This window comes from Mus pahari, chromosome X, assembly GCF_900095145.1.
Source record: "Mus pahari chromosome X, PAHARI_EIJ_v1.1, whole genome shotgun sequence".
Classification (NCBI taxonomy): domain Eukaryota; kingdom Metazoa; phylum Chordata; class Mammalia; order Rodentia; family Muridae; genus Mus; species Mus pahari.
This window is the reverse complement of record NC_034613.1, coordinates 62366357-62384489: the sequence shown is the minus strand read 5'-3', so window position 1 is coordinate 62384489 and position 18133 is coordinate 62366357. Positions and strand designations below refer to the sequence as shown.

The 18133-nt window shown below is 52.2% G+C and overlaps 1 protein-coding gene across 1 annotated transcript; it reads right to left on the bottom strand.

Moving 5' to 3' along the window:
* Window positions 1-1775: 1775 nt before the first annotated feature.
* Window positions 1776-16770, bottom strand: Plxnb3 (plexin B3). Its single transcript, XM_021188645.2, has 35 exons — window positions 16684-16770; window positions 14365-15425; window positions 13873-14052; window positions 12906-13034; window positions 12723-12823; window positions 11868-11997; window positions 11537-11693; window positions 11339-11447; window positions 11141-11255; window positions 10886-11011; window positions 10693-10809; window positions 10258-10351; window positions 10003-10172; window positions 9637-9788; window positions 8912-9017; window positions 8145-8275; window positions 7738-7914; window positions 7441-7636; window positions 7085-7324; window positions 6813-6974; window positions 6593-6744; window positions 6384-6484; window positions 6084-6307; window positions 5751-5929; window positions 5507-5573; window positions 4792-5119; window positions 4544-4647; window positions 4363-4459; window positions 3804-3994; window positions 3499-3659; window positions 2996-3143; window positions 2763-2827; window positions 2620-2695; window positions 2418-2492; window positions 1776-2106 (listed from the first exon to the last, which is right to left on the bottom strand). Exons 2-35 carry the CDS (start codon window positions 15418-15420, stop codon window positions 2002-2004), a joined length of 5721 nt encoding a protein of 1906 aa, XP_021044304.1. The 5' UTR covers window positions 15421-15425; window positions 16684-16770; the 3' UTR covers window positions 1776-2001.
* Window positions 16771-18133: the final 1363 nt, after the last annotated feature.

Genomic DNA, 18133 nt, shown 5'->3' with positions numbered 1-18133 from the left:
TGTGGGCAAGGTATGCAGCACAGGGAGGGGGTAGTGCACTGATGGCAGCCCTGGAGAGTCCAGCCCCTAGGCCAAACACCCCTGCTCTGTTTTCACCCACACTCTAGAGACAGAGGGAGCCATCAAACTGGGGTTATGATAGCAACTCAGTCCCTAGGCTGATTCCCCACAGTGTAGGACTAGCCAAGGAAGACATCTACATGGAGATGGAACAGTCTGGAGTTCCTATACTCTAAGGTTGTAGGGAGGGGAGGCTCCTATGATATAGTGACCAGGTCCTTAGGCTGAGCTCTCTCCAAATGTTGCAGGGTACTTGATGCATTCTGGAACTTCCCACTTAACCCATGTAAGTATCCTTTTAGAGGTGACCTCCACCAATCCCACCTAAACCCCATGCTCTTCTCATTCTCAACCCTGATCCCAGCTCTTTTGTAACTCATAAACACCCCCACCATGCAGGTGGAAGCCCAGACCTCCCCTCTATGTGGCTGAGCAGGGGTCAAAGGCAAGAGCTAAAGGCAACTCATTCCTCCCATCAGAGGCAAAAGGCTCATCAGATTTGCATAGCATCCCCTAGCTCTAGAGCTGACCACTTCTGCCTTGCTGTCTCCATCAACATTTGCAGGTTCCCATTTGAGCCAACTCTGCCATGTCCATCAGGAGAAGAAAAAATACATAGTTATTGCCCATGAGCTAGTTGGTAACTGAGGGATCCTATGCATCTTGAGGGACCAGAAAGCATTAAGTCCCCAGAAGCATTCAGGGTACACTGTGCCAGCATGCTACAGAATACTAAGTCCTGGGAAAACAACTGAGGCCCTATCTGGAGTCTATGGGTGTCACTGGAGAGTTCCAGAAAAGTAGACAAGTACTTTTGCTCTTTTGGGCTTTCTAAAGTTGGTAAAGTGATGCTTAGAACTTCATAAACCAGTTGTGGTGGCATGTGCCTGTGATCTCAATACTCAAGAAGTACTCAGAAGTTCCAGGTTATGCTCAGCTACATAGCAAGTTCAAGGCCAGCCTGGAATGCGTGAAACCCTATCTTTAAAAATAAAAACAACCTGGAGAGATGGCTCAGTGGTTAAGAATACTGGCTGCTATTGTCCAAGTTCAATTCCCAAGACCCATGTGGCAGCTCACATGTCTACAACTCCAGTTCCCAGAGGATTGACACCCTCTTCTGGCCTTCCTGGCCACCAGACACAACAAGGAGTATATAGACATACATGCAGGCAAAACATCCATGTACATAAAATTAAAACAATGAGATGAGAGTATGAGAGAGACTAATTGTTTTTAGATGAGAATAAAGGGGCAAAAGTGAAGATAGGAGGCTAGCCAGAAACTTCTGAATAAAGTGGAAGGGACTTGGCAGTGGCAGTACTTATCTCAAGGTAGGAGACACTTTGTCCAGTGTCCTATGATAAGAAAGAACTGGTAACAGTGAGGCAGGCATAGATAGAGAGGACAGTTCCCTTCAGGGCCTGGGAGGGCAGGAAAGGAAGGACAGGGAAAAGTATATATCTTTCCCCATGGGTGCCAGATTGGACCACTGGACTTAGGGCAAAGGTGTATAGAAGAAAGGCTTGTAGAGAAGCCCTGTGCAGAGCCTGGGCATGTCTGGGTAGTAAACCCTGGTATTGGGAGAAGTGACATCCTTGAGTTAGAAGGTAGGGAGACAGATGGTTCAATCCCCACTCAGGAGAGCTGATACTTGGCAGGAAAAGGCAGAGGCAGCAGATTGAGATTGTTTTTTAAAAGATGTGTTTCTACTTTATTTCCAGATGTGATTTTCCAGCAAGCAAATATAAATACAGTGGGAAAGAGGGTAGGGATCATTATAAATTAGAATCAAGCTGATGGAGGCAGTAGGCATTCTAGATAGCCTTACTGACCCCCTCCTCAGTCACTGCTTAGTCCGGGTCATACGGTACTTTGGTGGTGGATCCTGCTCACTGATCTATAAGTTGGCAGGTCTCAGGTAATCACTGTGGCCCTAGTTCACAGGTCAGTCACTTTGTATTCCACTAAGGCAGCCACCTGCTGCAGGCGGCAAGCCAGCTGCATCTTCTGGGCCACAGGGTCCTCCTCCAGGGCACTGATAATCTGTCAGGAGAGCAGAGTATACCTGTTCATCAACTAAGGGCTATCAGTCCTTTCTCTACCTCAACAAGGGCCTGGAGCAATAGAGTAGGGGGTTCTGCTCTAGACCTGCCCAGGGAGGCCTAGGTAAAAACCAAGACCATTTCCCAACCTGTGCCCTTTCAGCACAGGATGGCTCCCATCCTTTCTTCCCTCTATCTGGGCCACCCCCAACCATTTCCCCCAACACTGTCAGGGGGGTTCTGTGAGCCATTGTCTTGGATACACCTCCTCCAAGTGCCTGCCCTCTCCCCTCAAGTGTGTTCTGGTCTCACCTGGTCATAATACCTGTGGATGTGGTTGTAAAGTTCTCGAAGAGCCTCCAGGCAGTGGGGAGCAGAGGTATAATTCTATGGGTAGCATGTGGGGCAGTGAGTACCTTATCCCAGACCTTAAAACCCAAGGCTCTCCACTTCTGGTCTGCCAGTAACTATCCCCCTAAATGTGGAGGACTGGGTCCCTTGGGCCATGTCTCACCCCAGAGAGTTCAGCCAGAGCTGAGTTCATCTCTTGATAGCTCGCTGGAGAGCTCTGGCGAATGTCCACATAGTACCTGGAGAAGTCAGCAGAGTTAGAGACCTGCATCTCTGATCCCTAACCCCAAAGGCTCTAATACTTACTTCTCCACCATCTGCTTGTAGCGAGGGATCTCCCGGGCGTAGAGCAGTTTGTTCACTGGGGAATCCTACTCCAAGTAGAGGAGGTGAGAAGTGTAAACAGGGAGGTAGCAGAACCATATACACTACCATCTCCTACCTCTATGATGCTATCCCTCTCAGCACCCAGGCTCTGCACTGGGTTTCCCCACAAACTTTTCTTCTATTTGCCTCTGGTGTACTGCTTCTGCCCTCACCCGGCCGACTTTATGCTCCGAGACCATACAGGAATCAATGAAAGTCTGTGCAATGACAGCCAAGATGGCATCCTCGTTGTCTGACACTTGTACATCAAAGATGAGCTGTGGGTTCTTCAAGGCATTCACCCAGAATCGAAGAAGTAGGCTGGAGGCACAGGTCGGGTGTGGGGATGAGGCCTGACCTGCCATTGTGGCCTCTTCCCCTTGTTTTCCAGCTCCCCACTCCTCCACATGGATGTCTGTCCTGTAGCTGGGGACCTAGGCAGCAGTGAACTCAGGCTTTGTTTTCCATAGGAAGCTATCCTCATGGCCCAAGTAATCTGAGCCCAGAACCTCCTAGTATTAGTCTAGGCTATAGAATGAGAGCAGAAACTCAGGGTGATACTATAAAGTCTGGGTTCCTATCCCAGACCTGCTACCCTGTCATAATGTCCCTGTCCCTCTGAAATTCAGTAGACCACCCACACAGTGGGAAGAAGAGAGGTCAACAGGAAAGGTACCTGTTTGTCTTCCAAATGTGCAGGGTCTCTGGATCTTCAATGCCATGTTTCTCTGCTAGCTCATCCAGGAAGTCAAATAGGTACTTAACAGCAATAGGCACAGGCCGATTCATGCTAAGAATGGCCTGGAAGGTGTCATCCACAAACTTCTGCAGGGTGCCCTGTAGGTGGGTTATGAGGACCATGTAAAGGCAAGGTGTAAAGGGGGCTACCCCCTGCCTCATCAGAACCATACCTTTTCCCAAGCTCAGTCACAACTCCTTTACAACCCTGATCCATTGCCTGACTACTTTGGTAACACCAACCTTCATTGAAAGTAAGCGAGTAAGATAGATTTCAGGAATGGCCTTGGCTCGTGACCGTTCTCGTTCTCGTTCTCGTTCTCGTTCTCGGAGGCTGCTGCGCTGCACTTTGGCCCCTTCTGTCTCCTCAGTGGCCTTTACCAGGTGCCAGACCCGAACTCCATCTTCCTCACCATCTTCCAGCATGGGAGTGTCTAAGAGCACAGAAGCTTGGCCTCTGTCTTACGCTCCTGCCCTCAACATGCAATCAAAGATACACAACCCACACTTCTCTTGGGATGAGGTGAGAAAAGAGCAAGGACAGAGAAGGTAGGGAACAAGAGAGAGATGGCTCAGGAACTTGTTCAGCCTAACACCCCATGTTTCTAGAATTTCCACATCTTGGTTCAGTCTGGAGATCTGGCTATCCCACTGGCAAGGAGGGGTGTGGAACCTAGATAAGGCAGATAAAATGGCCAGGACTTCTGCTGGCCCAGCTTGGGGCTCTAGTTAATCTAACCCTGGGCTACCCAAGCAGTGCTGGGGCTCCTGGCAGATGGAAATGTCTGGACCAAGGACTTACTCTCTCCAGAAGGGCAGCCAGTCTGGCCCAGACTCTGGGAGACAGTGCCACCATTGTGCACCCGAGGAATGAGTACCACTGTTGCTCCATCTGGGACCTGAAGGTGGGGAATGAGATCACAAATTGATCCTAGAGGCAGTCCCTGCCCCACCCACCTTGTCCTGTTGCCACCCACTAGCACCTTATAGTGTTGTAGGGTGTTGAGTCTCTTCCAGTGGTTTTGAGTCACAGAGGTCAAGTCCTCATCTGACAGGGTTAGGTGACCAGCTAAGCCTGAGCGCCACTCTGGAGAGACCCAGAGAAGCCCATAAGCACACAGCCTACTTCCTGAGTTCCTCATTAGCAGTAGCTGAATAGCTAGCTACAGGTGTGGAAAGAGTGGTGTGGGAGGAGCGGTGAGTGAGCAGGGAGTAAGGCTGGCATTCTTACCAAGATCTAGGGAATGCACTGAAGGCCTCTGGGAGAAGGGGGTTCCCTTGTAGATTTGGTCCAACACCTTCTCCTTGACTTGGGTGATGGTGTCTGTATCAAGCACCCGGGCTGGCACTCGATGCACTCCACTGTTCCTTGCTGCCCCATCAGCCTCTGGTCCCACAAGTGCCATCAGGGTCAGGGGCTGGAACTCCACATCCTCTCGTAGCAGGTGGCTGTCATTCAGAGTTCGTTTTGCCTTGCCTGTCACTGCGTCCACAGGGCCCTTGTCCACCTGGTACTTGATGGCTCGGAAAAGCATGTACAGTGGCTCGCCAGCCACTTCCTACAACCATTAAGATGGGCCAGCCATTGGCTACAAGACAAGTGGATCCAGAAAGACCCAGTACAGGACGTGGTGGGACTGAGAGGGTTAACTAGCAGCCTATACTAAGGATGAGCAAAGGCCAGCAAGCTATCACAGGCCCCTGGCCTGGGCCCCAAGCCCTTTTTGTCCCTACTTAACAGTTGGAGAAGGGGAACAATGTCTTCCCTTTCCAGCACTCTCTTGTCTTGGACCTCTCATAGGTCCATTGAGCAGAGAAAAGGATCTTATGACCTTCATTTGATGGCCCACCCAAAGTCTGAGCCAGGGGTCCTGGGGTAATTTGGGTATCAGTTATGGAGACCACAACCAGGCAGAAGCTCCTAAATGCTGGACAGTGCTCCTCACCTTCAAGAAGGCGTAGAGACAGATAGATAGCCAGTTGGTGAGCAGCTTCTCTACCATGGTCTCAGTCCTGTATGGAAGAAGCCCCAAGGCCCTAGTGAGGATAGTCCTCAGATCTTCTCTGAGCCCACTCCTGGAGTTCCTGGCTCATGACCTCAGGGCCTGAACCCACACCACCTGTATTGGCAATGGGTCAGAGGTAAGCCCCTGCCCCTGCCACTGCCCCCACATTCAGGTCAAGGCCAACCTGCGTAACATGAGCTTGGGGTTCTTGTGTACATAATGGGCTGCTAGGTCACCAAGCAGAGTTCTCATGATGTCGGTCAAATACTCAAGCTTGCTGTGCAGAGCCAGAGAAAGTAGTGAAGCCACGTGGCAGCGGTCCCTCTGGGAGAAGCTTGGCTGCTCCTCTAAGGTGTGGATGAGCTAGACAGGGAGTTGGTATTCATTCTCCAAAGCACCACACCCTCCCTCTTTTAGTGGCATGTCTCTACCTGGGTCTGGCCATTCCCCAGCCCCACCTCCCTACCAGCTTAGACTCCCCTGCCCTGCCTGTCCCCACCATTCATGTGGCTCTCACTGTGAGAAGGAAGAGTTTGCTGTTGAGCAAATTGGAGAGTTGTGTGAGACCCTGGCACACGGTGACACTGCGACCCTCTTCCCCAGGTCCCTCGAGCCCTGGCTGCAGTGGGCAGCCAACATGGCCGGGGAAGAAGGCACGCTCAGCATATGTTCGATAATCCAGGAAGGGAATTCCACTGGCTTCTAGGTCACTGGTGAGGTCTGTCATCTCAGTCATCAGATCTGCAGGCCATGACCCAACAAGATGTAGGTTTAGGCCTGGTAGATGCCCTGTCCTCCCACCTGTGTCCCCACATACCTGTGAACTCCTTGCGGCACTGGTCACCTACACCAGTCTCCAGGTTCTCCAACTGCACCAGCACCTTCTGATAGTCTCGCAAAGCCTGCTTGCTCTTGTGCCTGGAGCAAGAGGCCAGGCATAGCCACAGGCCCAGACCAGGATGGCCACTGGCGTAGGGCCTGCCATGGGAAATTTGCCCGTATGTTCTGATGAGGGAACATCCTCACCTGTACATGAGGGTGAGGAGGAACACGGCAGCAATCAGCACGGCAGTGCCCATGCCCAGGCCCACCTGGGCCTCCACAGGAAAGGTGGACATCATGGACTCTGCTTCATACTGGACAGAGCCTAGAGTCAGGCGCAGGTTGCCCATCTGCACCTGGAAAAGAGGGGCTCTTGAGCATGGACCTGCAGTACGCAGCCCATCCACCAGGGGCGCACACTCACCACAAACTGCGGCAGGGTTCCTGAACCATTGGTGGGCTGAGGGGCTTGGGGTGGTGGCTCACAGTACAAGTGAGTAAGCGTCAGTGTCTTCACCAGGCACTCTCCATCTCCAATATGCACCTGCACCTCCTCCTTGCTGATCCCCAGATTGAGGCCTTCGCCCTGGGAGACATAGCAGGAGCCTGACCCTGTGGGACTCCTCCCTCTGACCCCATCTCATCCTCCTCAGGATGGTGAGTGCCCAGGCAGTGCCTGGCTGGTGGCACACTTACCTCCACATCTAGGATATGGCCTGGCTTGAGGTGATAGGGGTGAGTAATCCCCTCATGACTAAGTGGAGCCAGGCGAGGGTTAGGCTGGTATAGGAATCCCTGGCCCCCACTAGCACTGGCAAAGTCTACTTGCATGTTGTCTAGGGCAAAGAAGACTCTCTTTGGGAGGGCCCCATCTGGCACTGCTGGACTGTGGCACAGGAGGAGGCTGGATGAGTTGACAGAGCAGAGGGTGGAGCACTGGCGGGGGTGCATGGATACAGATCAGTGAGTGGTCTTGGTGACCTCCTTTGCCCCCTCACTAAGCATTCCCTGTAGATGGCACCATTCTCTGCTAAAGGTGGTAGGAGACTCACCTGTAGTAAGCCACTCTCAAGATGGATACAAGCCTGGGGATCTGCAGCAGGGGCACCACAGCTTCTCCTCGGGTTCACATCTTGGGCCTGGACCCCTAAGACCTTTACTTTGGGCTCATCCTCCAGCCACACAGACAGCAAGGGCTGCCACACAACATCTAAGCCTGTACCCCTGACTCGAATCACTCGTCCACCTCTATACAGGATTGAAGTAAAAAGAGTTAAAAGGATCTTGGGTAGTTCAGCACTAGTACCCGATCTTTCAAGTGGTTCACTGTGAGTTGGCCAAGAACTCACCCCCGGAAGCTGACACTAGGCCCTGCTTCCACCAGTTGGGGGTTGGCTGTGTATCGAAAAGGGGTGCTGAGCAGTTTGCGTTCAACATGCCCGAAGACTATGAGGACCACTGCTTCTCCTGGCTCTGTCTGGGGCATGGTGTGGCATATGATGGCTTCAGGACACACAGGCTCCTGGCTGCAAGAGGAAGGGATAGGTTCTCACTTTGGGCTCAGCCCTAGTGAGAGGCCCACTCCTCCAGGAAGAGGCCCACTTGCTTCCCTCAGCAGGGCAGAGGTTACTAGGGATAGGCATGGTACCACTTCTCTAAGAATTTCAAGCCTTGAATCCACTGCCCCATTGTATAAGAGGGCCCAACAGTTGAGAGTGGCCAGGCCTGGAACAGTTGAGCTGGGTTGGATACTCACATAGGGCAAGGTTGGTCACCCACAAAGACACTGATGTTGCCTCCAGTCTGGAGATACTGCCCATGGATGGTGAGCTGGGTGCCCCCTGCCTGGGGGCCCCACTGAGGATTCAGGCTCAGCAGGACAGGGTCCTAGGGAACAGAGTAGGCTGGAGTAGACACAGGGCCAATCCTCAAGACCCTCCAGCATTTAGGTATAGGCCCACTCATTAGTCTCTTGTGTCCTGAAGCCTCATTAGACTACATCTTCCTTCCTGAAGGACCATGCCTTTCTTCAGTTTTGCATAGGTTAGCTTCCCTCTTTGCTATCACCTTCTCCCACTTAAGCAGCTTTTACCTGGGGCCTCCCAAGCTCTAAGTTCCAGGGTCCAGTCACCAACTTGGACACTGTAGCAGAGCTTTCCTAACCCACCCCTGCCTCCTACTTTCACCCTGGGCTTTTCCATTCCACAGTGGTCTATGTGCCCAGAACTCAGGCTAGTATCTGAGGGTATCTCTACTTTCTCCTCATCCCTTACCAGGATTGCAACAAGTTGTGTGTGTTCTTCACCCAGACTGTCTGCTGTTCTTGTTTCTGTACTGCCTGTCTGCCTCCTGGGCAGCTGCCAGTGACAGTGTCCTTGTCATCACAACACTGTCCCCAGCCTGCTCTCCACTGAGATCATGTGACTTCCTTCTTGGACACAGCGGCAGTACTTCCTGCTCCCTTCTGGATCCAGTTTGATATCTTTATGTACTCTTCCTTCACACTTTAGGAAAGTTACTGACCTGGTAGGTGAAGTTCAGGGTTGAGATGCCAGGAGGACGACTCTTAATGGCCACTTGGACTGGCCCAGCAGTGCCATTGGGAGCAGGAGATGTCACACATACAATCCTAGTGAATCAAAGTGTGGTAGCTGCTCAAGCCCTGGGGGAGCCTAGAACAGCCTGCCAGGGGCTGCCTGGAGTCTGATCCTCCTCTGCTGCCTCTTTCCCTTTTGTGTTCTGACCCAGGACATCACATTTCTTGGCTGAAATCCTCTCCTCTTTCTTTTTTTTTCTTTTTTCTGTTTTGTTCTGGTTTTCTTTTCTTTTTTTTCTAATAAATCTTTTTTTTTTAAAGATTTATTTATTTATTACATGTAAGTACACTGTAGCTGTCTTCAGACATACCAGAAGGGGGTGTCAGGTCTCATTATGGATGGCTGTGAGCCACCATGTGGTTGCTGGGATTTGAACTCAGTACCTTCAGAAGAACAGTCAGTGCTCTTAAACACTGAGCCATCTCACCAGCCCTTGTTTTGTTTTTCGAGACAGGGTTTCTCTGTGTAGCTCTGGCTGTCCTGGAACTCACTCTGTACACCAGGCTGGCCTCGAACTCAGAAATCCGCCTGCCTCTGCCTCCCAAGTGCTGGGATTAAAGGTGTGCGCCACCACACCCGGTGGGTGACTAGTTTTTGAAGGCCTACTCTGAATAGCATCCCTTTCCTCCCCAGCCTGCTGAGGATCCTCACCGAGCAGAGATGCGGTAGAGAGAAGGGTCAGGGTTGCAGGGCTGGCCAGCCACAGTTACAGCATTTTGCACATCATTAAAGGCCTGGCCAAGGTTGGAACCCAGGATGGTGATGGCCAAGCCACCTTCTGGGGGACCAGTCAGGGGTTCAATCTGTAGCAAAGAAGGATGGCAGATAGGATTCTCCAAACCCACATCCCACTCTGCAGTGGTGGTGCCCAGTCAGCCAAATACTAGAAAATGTCTAGACCAAACTACTAGGGATTGGGAGTCTGAAGTAAGCAGCTTGACATGGGGGAGTATCAGACAGTGAAGGCAAGGACCTTGAGGAGTAGGGAAGCTAGAGTCTACAGGGGCAGAGTCTCACCACATCAATGCTGGGTGTAGGGCATAGCTGTTCCACAGCACCTGGTGGGCATAGAGGCCCATAGCGGCAGGCAGGCTGGCCATCACCACACCACAAACAGCTCAGGCTCCCATTGGCTGCCTGGCAGTGGCTGCAGTCAGGGTGACCCATGGCACAGTCATATAGAGTCACTAGAGAAGGTAGAGCAGCATGCTGAGCCATTGCCCATGAGCTGCACATCCTGCCCCCCACCTGCCTTGTCACCTCGGGGCTTACCGTGAAGATCACCAGCATTGTCCAGCCGCTGAATCTCGCCCCTGGTTACATAGATGGGCACTGGGAGCTCCCACTGAGACATAGAGGGGTAGAACTGCAGGCAGAGGGCAGGGGTCAGGTTTGACTCCTGACTTGGGATATCTCTGCCCCCTGCTTCCTCTATAATACCTCCTTAAAATGGGTATGATAGTCCTTTGTTTCTCTAAACAGAGGGACAGAGGCTGCAGGCACACTGTTCCTGGCACAGGGTGGGCTTTTGTAACTAATGGTAAGATGAAGAGGAACTGGGCAGAGCGCTCCCCCCTCCCCTCTCTCTCTCCCCGTGTGTGTATATGTGTGTGTGTGTGTGTGTGTGTGTGTGTGTGTGTNTGTGTGTGTGTGTGTGTGTTCATATGAGTGGATGGGAGCTGCCCAAGACACCAAGCAACCTTTCACCTGATGGGCCTGACAGTGAATGAGGCCAGAGTCCCTGGATATCTCCTCTAAGGAGGCAGGTAGCTTTTGCAGTTTTCCAGGCAGCTCTAGCCAGCAGTAGTACAAGGCAGGCAGACCCTAGAAGGTACAGATGTCATAATCTTGTGGACATTGTCTAGTCTTCCACTATTCTCCCATCCACCTGACTACTCACTTGGAAATAGTGAAGGTTTTGAATGTGCAGGGTCACATGACTCTCCCAACCCACAGGCACCAACTGGGGACTTGCTAGACCCTCAACCTGGGGGCAAGCCTCCGGGCCACGAACCAGGATGTCCACCTAGGAAAAAGACAGCCTTAGCTCTTCAAAATTGCATGGGACTGCTCCTGGGTATTTCAGGTACTGTCCTGCTGGGGTGGCCTTCTGGATTGATCAGGCACAAGTAGCTTGTATGTCAGTCATACCCACCTCCTGGGCACTGTAGACAGCCTTTTCACCCTCTGGGCAGTGCTCTCCATATACACAATGGCTACTCTGGGGGCACCAGTGGCACCGCCACAGGCTGCTCACACAAGTGCGGCACCTGAAAGGGCAGGGGTGTTTTCAGGTTGGATGCCATCTGGGATTTCCACCCTTACCCATCAGGAGCCAGGCCCAGGAACTCACGGGGCAGCCACTTCCAAGGCCTGAACAGCACTGCAGTCATAGAAGGAGAATGTAGTGGCAGTCAATACCACATCCTCAAACATCAGGGCCAGGGACAAGGTGACATGATCTGGAAGGGGACAGTAGTGGCAGAGAAGGTCTTGTAGCTCTTTCCTGCTGCAGTTCCACCCTGGGATCCCTACTCAAGGGTCCACTCACCTGAGCCTGGAGGATTAGGTGGCATCTGATCTTGAGGAGGGGTGGTACAGACCACATGGGGCTCTTCCACCTGAGCTAGACTGTTGTAGTCCCCAAAGGCACAGTGGAAGTATTCATCCGTGGCCAGGGTGGGCAGCCGAGGAACAGACAGAATGATCTGTGACACATGAGAGGGATACAGGTAAATGGAGCTAGAGCAGAGTGGTGTAAATGTCATGCTGGGGCTATGGGCAGAGGCAGCTAGGGCAGAAATGGACAGGAAACAGCTAACACTGTGCTCCCACAGGGAATGGCCTCACTAGCTGCAAGTCCAGCAGTGTCAGCGCCTCACCTGACCCTGTTCCTGACGGGGGTGTTGGGCTGGTAGCAGGCTCTGGATATAGAGGCAGTGGTTGTCTTCATAGCTCCACAGCCACTGGTTTGGCTGGGCTGCCCGTCCACACTCGCCTCTCCGAGTACACCTGCCAGGCAGAGGACCCACTGAGTTGCCTTGTGAGTCTCAGGTTTCCTGGCATGGGGTTAGGAGGATGATCTGGCTGGAGCACAGTAAGGGTTTCATGGCCAGGGTGCAGGTTGTAGTCTTAATTGTAAGTAAGAGGAAAACACTAGCTTCCTCCCTTCCTCCCTCCCTTCCCTTCCTTCCTTCCTTCCTTCCTTCCTTCCTTTTTCCCTCATTCCACCTCTTCCAACAAGGGTTCATGTATGTCAGGTGTGCCTGAAACTATAGCTGAAGGTAACCTTGGATTTCTAGTCTTCCTACCTCTACTTCCCAAGTGCTGGGATTACAACTATGCACCACCAGGCATGCACCATGCAGTATGCCTAACTTATATGTGGTAGGAGTTGAACCCAGAGTTTTGTGCATGCTAGGCAAACACTCCACTAACTGAGCTATATACCCAGCCTATACTTCAGGTTTTCATAAATGACTCCTGGGCTGACAGTCCAGGTTGGAGTGGGCCAAGGAACACCAGCAGCAAGTCATGGGTCCTGGGAGAGATCAGAGGCCTGGTTTAAGGTAAGACTACAGGAGTGAGAGGTAAACAGTGATCCAATGATCTGAGATGGTATCAAGGAGCTCAGCAACACTGAGCCAAGTTGGCCTTTTGGCACACCTACAGCTGCTTTCATGGACAGTTTATTGGACCCCCAGTGTCTGTTGGTTCAAGCCTGGGCCCATGCTCACCTGCCCTGAAGGATGCACCAACCACATAGTGGGTCCCTGGCCTGGAGGCAGGTAGTGCAGTTAGGAAACTGGGGACAGGCTGCCACAAGTATCCGGTCTACCTGGATGGGCAGTGAGGGAGAGATAAAGGTGGTTACAAAGATGTGGGTCTCTAAGACATCCAGTCCCAGAGACAGGCCTTACCTGCTGGGCAGTCAAGACATAGAGGTGGTCTCCACTGCTGTCTACCAGCAGGTCTGGACTGATGGCTGAGCCTGGGGGCCCCACTTGCTGGGAATGGTATACCTGGCCATGGGAGCTGTTTAGAAAGACCTAGATAGAGGCACAAAGATAAAACTGGGCCACTCTGCCAAGCCAAGGCCAGTTCTATTGTTGGCTTAATGCTGGCCATTGAAGGCACATGCTGCCAGGCAGTGGTGGCACATATCTTTAATCCCATCACTTGGGAGGCAGAGGCAGGTGGATTTCTGAGTTCTAGGCCAGCCTGGTCTACAGAATGAGTTCCAGGACAGCCAGGGATACACAGAAAATCCCTATCTCAAAAAAACAAAACAAAACAAAAAAGTCACATGCTTTCCTGGCTCCATAAAGACTCTGAGGAAGAAATCTGTTACCCAAGAGCCAGACAACCCCTCCTGATAGGCCATTAATGTAGAAAAATGTCACTTTCTCCCATTCAGTACCCTCAAGGTTAAGCCATTCTCTAGGAAATAACAAGGCTGGGGCAAGAGAGGAGCCCTGGCTAAGACTCTTGAATACCAGGCCATTCTACCACATGGGACGGGCAGCTACAAAGACAAAACGTTTACTAGAAGGCATGTTTTACCTTAGAGAAAATCCTGGATCCAGGCTACTTCTGTGCATCAGGTTCTCTGGGCCTGCCTACATATCATCCCCCATCTACCATCAGCAACAACCTCATTGGTTAGAGAAGGCACAGCTGCCTGCAGAGGTTCCTAGGTAGTTTTTCATTTGGGAATCAGAGCAGGAGGTAGGTCCTACCAGATGCCCAGGTGCAATGAGGCCTTCTGACCCACAGTGGAACACAGCTGAGAGATGGAGTATCCTGGACCACGCATAGCAGAGCGACCAGGCCTAGCTTGAAAGTGTAAAGGCCATCTAAAACCATTCCCATTGGTCAGGATCTCACCTTATGTAGCTGGCCCTGGGTGTCTCCCAGGAAGGCTATTGTGTGCCCATCTGTCTGGAGAGCAGCCACTGCACTGATGGACTGTTCCAGTTGCAGCAGAGGCTGGGCCTCCAGGGGTTGGCGGCCTGCGATGGGGCTTGGGGTGTGTTCATCACCACAGGGGTATGACTCAGGGGAGTCCTAGATAGACAAGGTATAGAGAATCAGTTTTCAGGAGGGAGTGGGTAGGTACTCCCCTAGGAACAGAGGATATCCCACAGTCAGTGAGAAAGGGGTTAGGAGGAATTGAAAGGCTGAGAGCAGATCAGAGTTTTGAGACAGAGCCAACTGCTACCTATTGATAAACTCAGCTAAGAGGTGAACCAGTAGCTATTCCTGGAGAGTACTCTATCCCATGTCACAGGGGGAGAGGGTTGGCAAAGCTGGGCAAGGCACAGAAAGTGAAGATAGAACCCCCAGTCAAAATTTGGGAGCCAGGCTCTCACCACTCACAGGAGGCAAAGTGACGCAACGGGACGTGACACCATACTCCACAGTGGCTTCTTCCATGCCGCTAGGACCCTGACCACCAGTAGTATAGCAAAGTCTCCTGGCTTGTTCCATACTCCTGTCCAGGTCAGCTAAGGGAAAGGCACACAGGGCCGCCTGTGCCTGACTTGTGCCTGCTGAAAATGCACCTAGCAAGGTGTCTGGAGTAAGGAAGGCAGCCTGGATAAGGCCCTGGCCATGGCAGGTAAGTGGCATTTCCACATAGGAATAAAGGTTGACATCTCTGAGGCAGACACGAGCTACATAGGAGTGATACTCAGCCTGGGCCCGAGCCCCACGGCGACGGAACACAAAGTAGGCAGAATGAGCATCAGCAAAAGCTCCTACATAGCTATTGTTATAGTCTGAAAAGTCACCCACCACAAGTCTTCCCAGTCCTTCACTGGAGAAAGGTTGTGGCCCAGCCAGCTGGCGCACAGTTAGGGGTGGCACTCCTGCTGAGAGTTTGCCTGCCAGGCCTCTGGCCACCAGCAGGAGGTCTTGGCCTGGCAAGGGCACTACTAGGCCTACTGTGGTCACTCCCAGGGTATTGGCAGCCACAAACTGCCCATCACCAGGGTCCTCAGCCTGGTACAACACTTGAGTCACATCCCCAAGGTGCCGCTTCTCACATACACCCTGCCTCACTTGCCCACAAGCCACCAGCTCCTGTGTTCTGCTGCTCACCAGCAAGAGTTGGTTGGCATTATCAGTGAGCTGGGCCTGTGGGCACTCAGCCAGGTCACGGAAAGGCACGCAATCAGGACTGTCAATGACAGGGCCAGTGACAGCCACAGACTCCATCTTCAGCTCAGGGCTGAGCTGAAAGAGGTGATTCACTGCACCCACGTAGAGTTTGCCCTGGTCTGGTGCCAGCACCAGGTGGTTGAAGCTGGTGTTTGGTACAGAGAAACGATGGACCCTGATCAAGGGCAGCAGCAGCAGGAACAGCAACAGCAGGTGGAGGCTGAAGGGAGACCAGGGAGCCATCACAGGAGCCTGGAGGAAGTCAGTCAGCATAAGACCTGATGGGAGAATGCTGAAAATGCTTCATTCTTCGACAGGCAGAAGTGGGCAAGGGAGAGAATGGAAGCTAAACTAGGAAAGAGACATGACCAGAGGAAGGCAAAAGAGGATAGAGAGACAGGGGAAGGAGGGGAGGAAGAGAGAAGAAGAGAGGAAGGGTGGGGGGTACTTAGAGGGAGGCAGCCAGGAAGAGGACAGAAAGGACAAAGAAAGTGTCCTAGACACAGAGAATGAGACAGGATGGGGATGAGGACACACACAAGGAAAGAATTCTTTCATCTTCTGCTTTATTTGCATGTAGACTAGAAAGAGGACAGATCCTGAGAAGCCATAAAGGCATGACAGAGGGATTCTGAGTGACAGGGGCAGGAAAAGGGAGGGAAATGGAAAAAGGAAGTCATGTCTGCAGGGCAACTAGATATTGTTACCTAGACAAAAAGACATGATGATAAGAGAAGCCAGATCATCACATGTAAAGACAGGATACCCATGGCAAAAGGGACAGGGACAGAAAACCCACTCTATGCAGTCAGAACCAGCTTCATATAGGAACCTTCACTAACTGGACAAGACAACCAAGAAGAGCTTTGGCTTCTGGCCAAGATGCAGCCAGACATAGGCACACTACTCCCAAAACAGTAATGAATAGGTGGCCAGGGCCAGGGCTTTAGACCACTACTGGGTGGCCAGTATAGGGGTGGTAGGAGAGCTTTAAGCCAGCCTAGACAGTTCTAGGGGAACTCTGAGGCACTAGGAGGCAGCTCAGAGTACAAGAGTGATGGACTCCAGCAGCTAGAGTCTGTGGAAACCTAGTTTTAGAAGGGTCCTCAATGTAGGAGCACTGATGAGAAGAGCTATGAAAGGTCAGAGAGAGGGAAAGTAGGATAGAGGTAGCTCCAGGTGAGTGGAGAGGACCCAGCTCTCCTCCAAGGGCAGTCAGCAGCAGCCACTGACCAACTGCCTAACTAGGTGACATCCAGACAGATTTAACCCTGAGTAGAGCTCTAGAAAGAGAGCAGGAGCTGGTGACAGTTTCTGAACTGAGTTGGGATCATCACAGTTAGTCATGTGCCCACTAGAAGCCACCCACTGCTACTCAGAAAGACCCCCAAGTCCCTTATCTCAAGAGCACAGACAGGAAATACACTTTTCTCTAGTGCCCATGTATAGAGGTGATAGAGGAAAATTTATCTCTAACTCTAAATTTAACTCTGCATCTCTTTGGGACACCTTTTGGGACATAGGGCCCAGACTTACCACCACTACGGAGTGCAGAAGTGGGTCTCCTCACATCAGCTGCTTCAGGGCAGTGGCGATGGGCACAAGATGGCTGTGGGGGGCATTGTCCTGAGTGGGAGGGAGACAGTTGAGTCTCAGCCCCATTCATGGTGGCCCTGGGGGAGGAGGGAGGCAGGGGAGGGGGCAAGGGCCTGGAGACGGGGCTCCACCACAGCTGGCAGCTTTGTCAATAGTGGCCTGGCCAAGGCAGCCCTGCCTCCACCCCAACAATGTCCCCTCTGTCCAGAGGCCCAGGCCAGGGACCTGCTATCTGGTGTTCTTACCCCCACTCTGGCTGTTCTAGCCAGGGAGCTCCCTGTCACTCCCCATCTCCAGGGAGAACCCCCCTGGGATGTAGAGACAAAAGGACAGGGTTTCCTTGAGCCAATTTTCCCCATGTGGTTCACAATTCCTGTGCCAGTGCAGAGTGCTCTCTCTCTGAGTTTCTCTGGGTCTCCTTAAAGAGCACTGGATAGCCCTTAAGCCCTTACCACAGGGCCAAAGGCACTGAGCCCCTGAAATGCCAGCCTCAGCCTCAGTGTCAGTAGCCTTGGTCCTGGCTGAAGTGCTAGTCCCAGCTTTCAATGCCTGTCTTTGTCTAGGCTAAGGCAGAGGAGGCGCTGACAAAGACAGCTCATGGCAAAGACCTTCTCCCCCGCCTACTGGCTTGAGAGAAGATTGTCCCCACCCAGTCCTACCCCCAAGGACTGGCAAAGTTGTGCCAGGTACAGAATGGTAGTGGGGAAAACCAGAAGAGGATAATGCATGGGAGGGGCTGAGGCAGGGAGACCACAGGGGACTTTGCCAGAATTGAGCCCTGGGCTTCAGACATAGGACCAGAATGTCCTCCAGGATGGGTCTGGATTCTTCTACCATAGGAGGGAAGGGAGTGCCAGTAGCAACTGGCTTCCTTGCTGCTCTCATAGGGCACCTTGGGGCCAACTAGCCTAAGGGCCCACTGTACAGAGACACTTTTACTCACTTTAGAGTCTTTGCTACTTCTATAGTTCACAGTAGCAGCAAGCAAAATCCAGGATGAAGTGGCAGGTGGCCCTTGATGGTGGGGGTAGGGAACCAAGCAGACAGCCTCCTTACATTGCACCTAATTCCAGGATGATGCCAGCTCTCTCATTTTGGGTCAAAAGTTTGGTTCTTGCTCTTCTAGCTCCACTGCCAACACCCCTGGGGGACATAATGCCTGCAGGTATCATATAGGTATCACTGTGTTGCCTGACCTCCATTGCTTGGCTCTAGCTTAGTCAACCCTACAGACTCTTGCTTCTCCCTGTCCTCAGCAGCTTTGAGGCAGTGTTCTTAGACTCAGTTGTTCCTACACATGGTGCCTAAACCAGCCCTAGATCCTACCTACCTGGTGGGCCACCAGTGATCTGAGTAGCAGCTCCTGTTTCAGGAATGGTCCCAGTGGAGC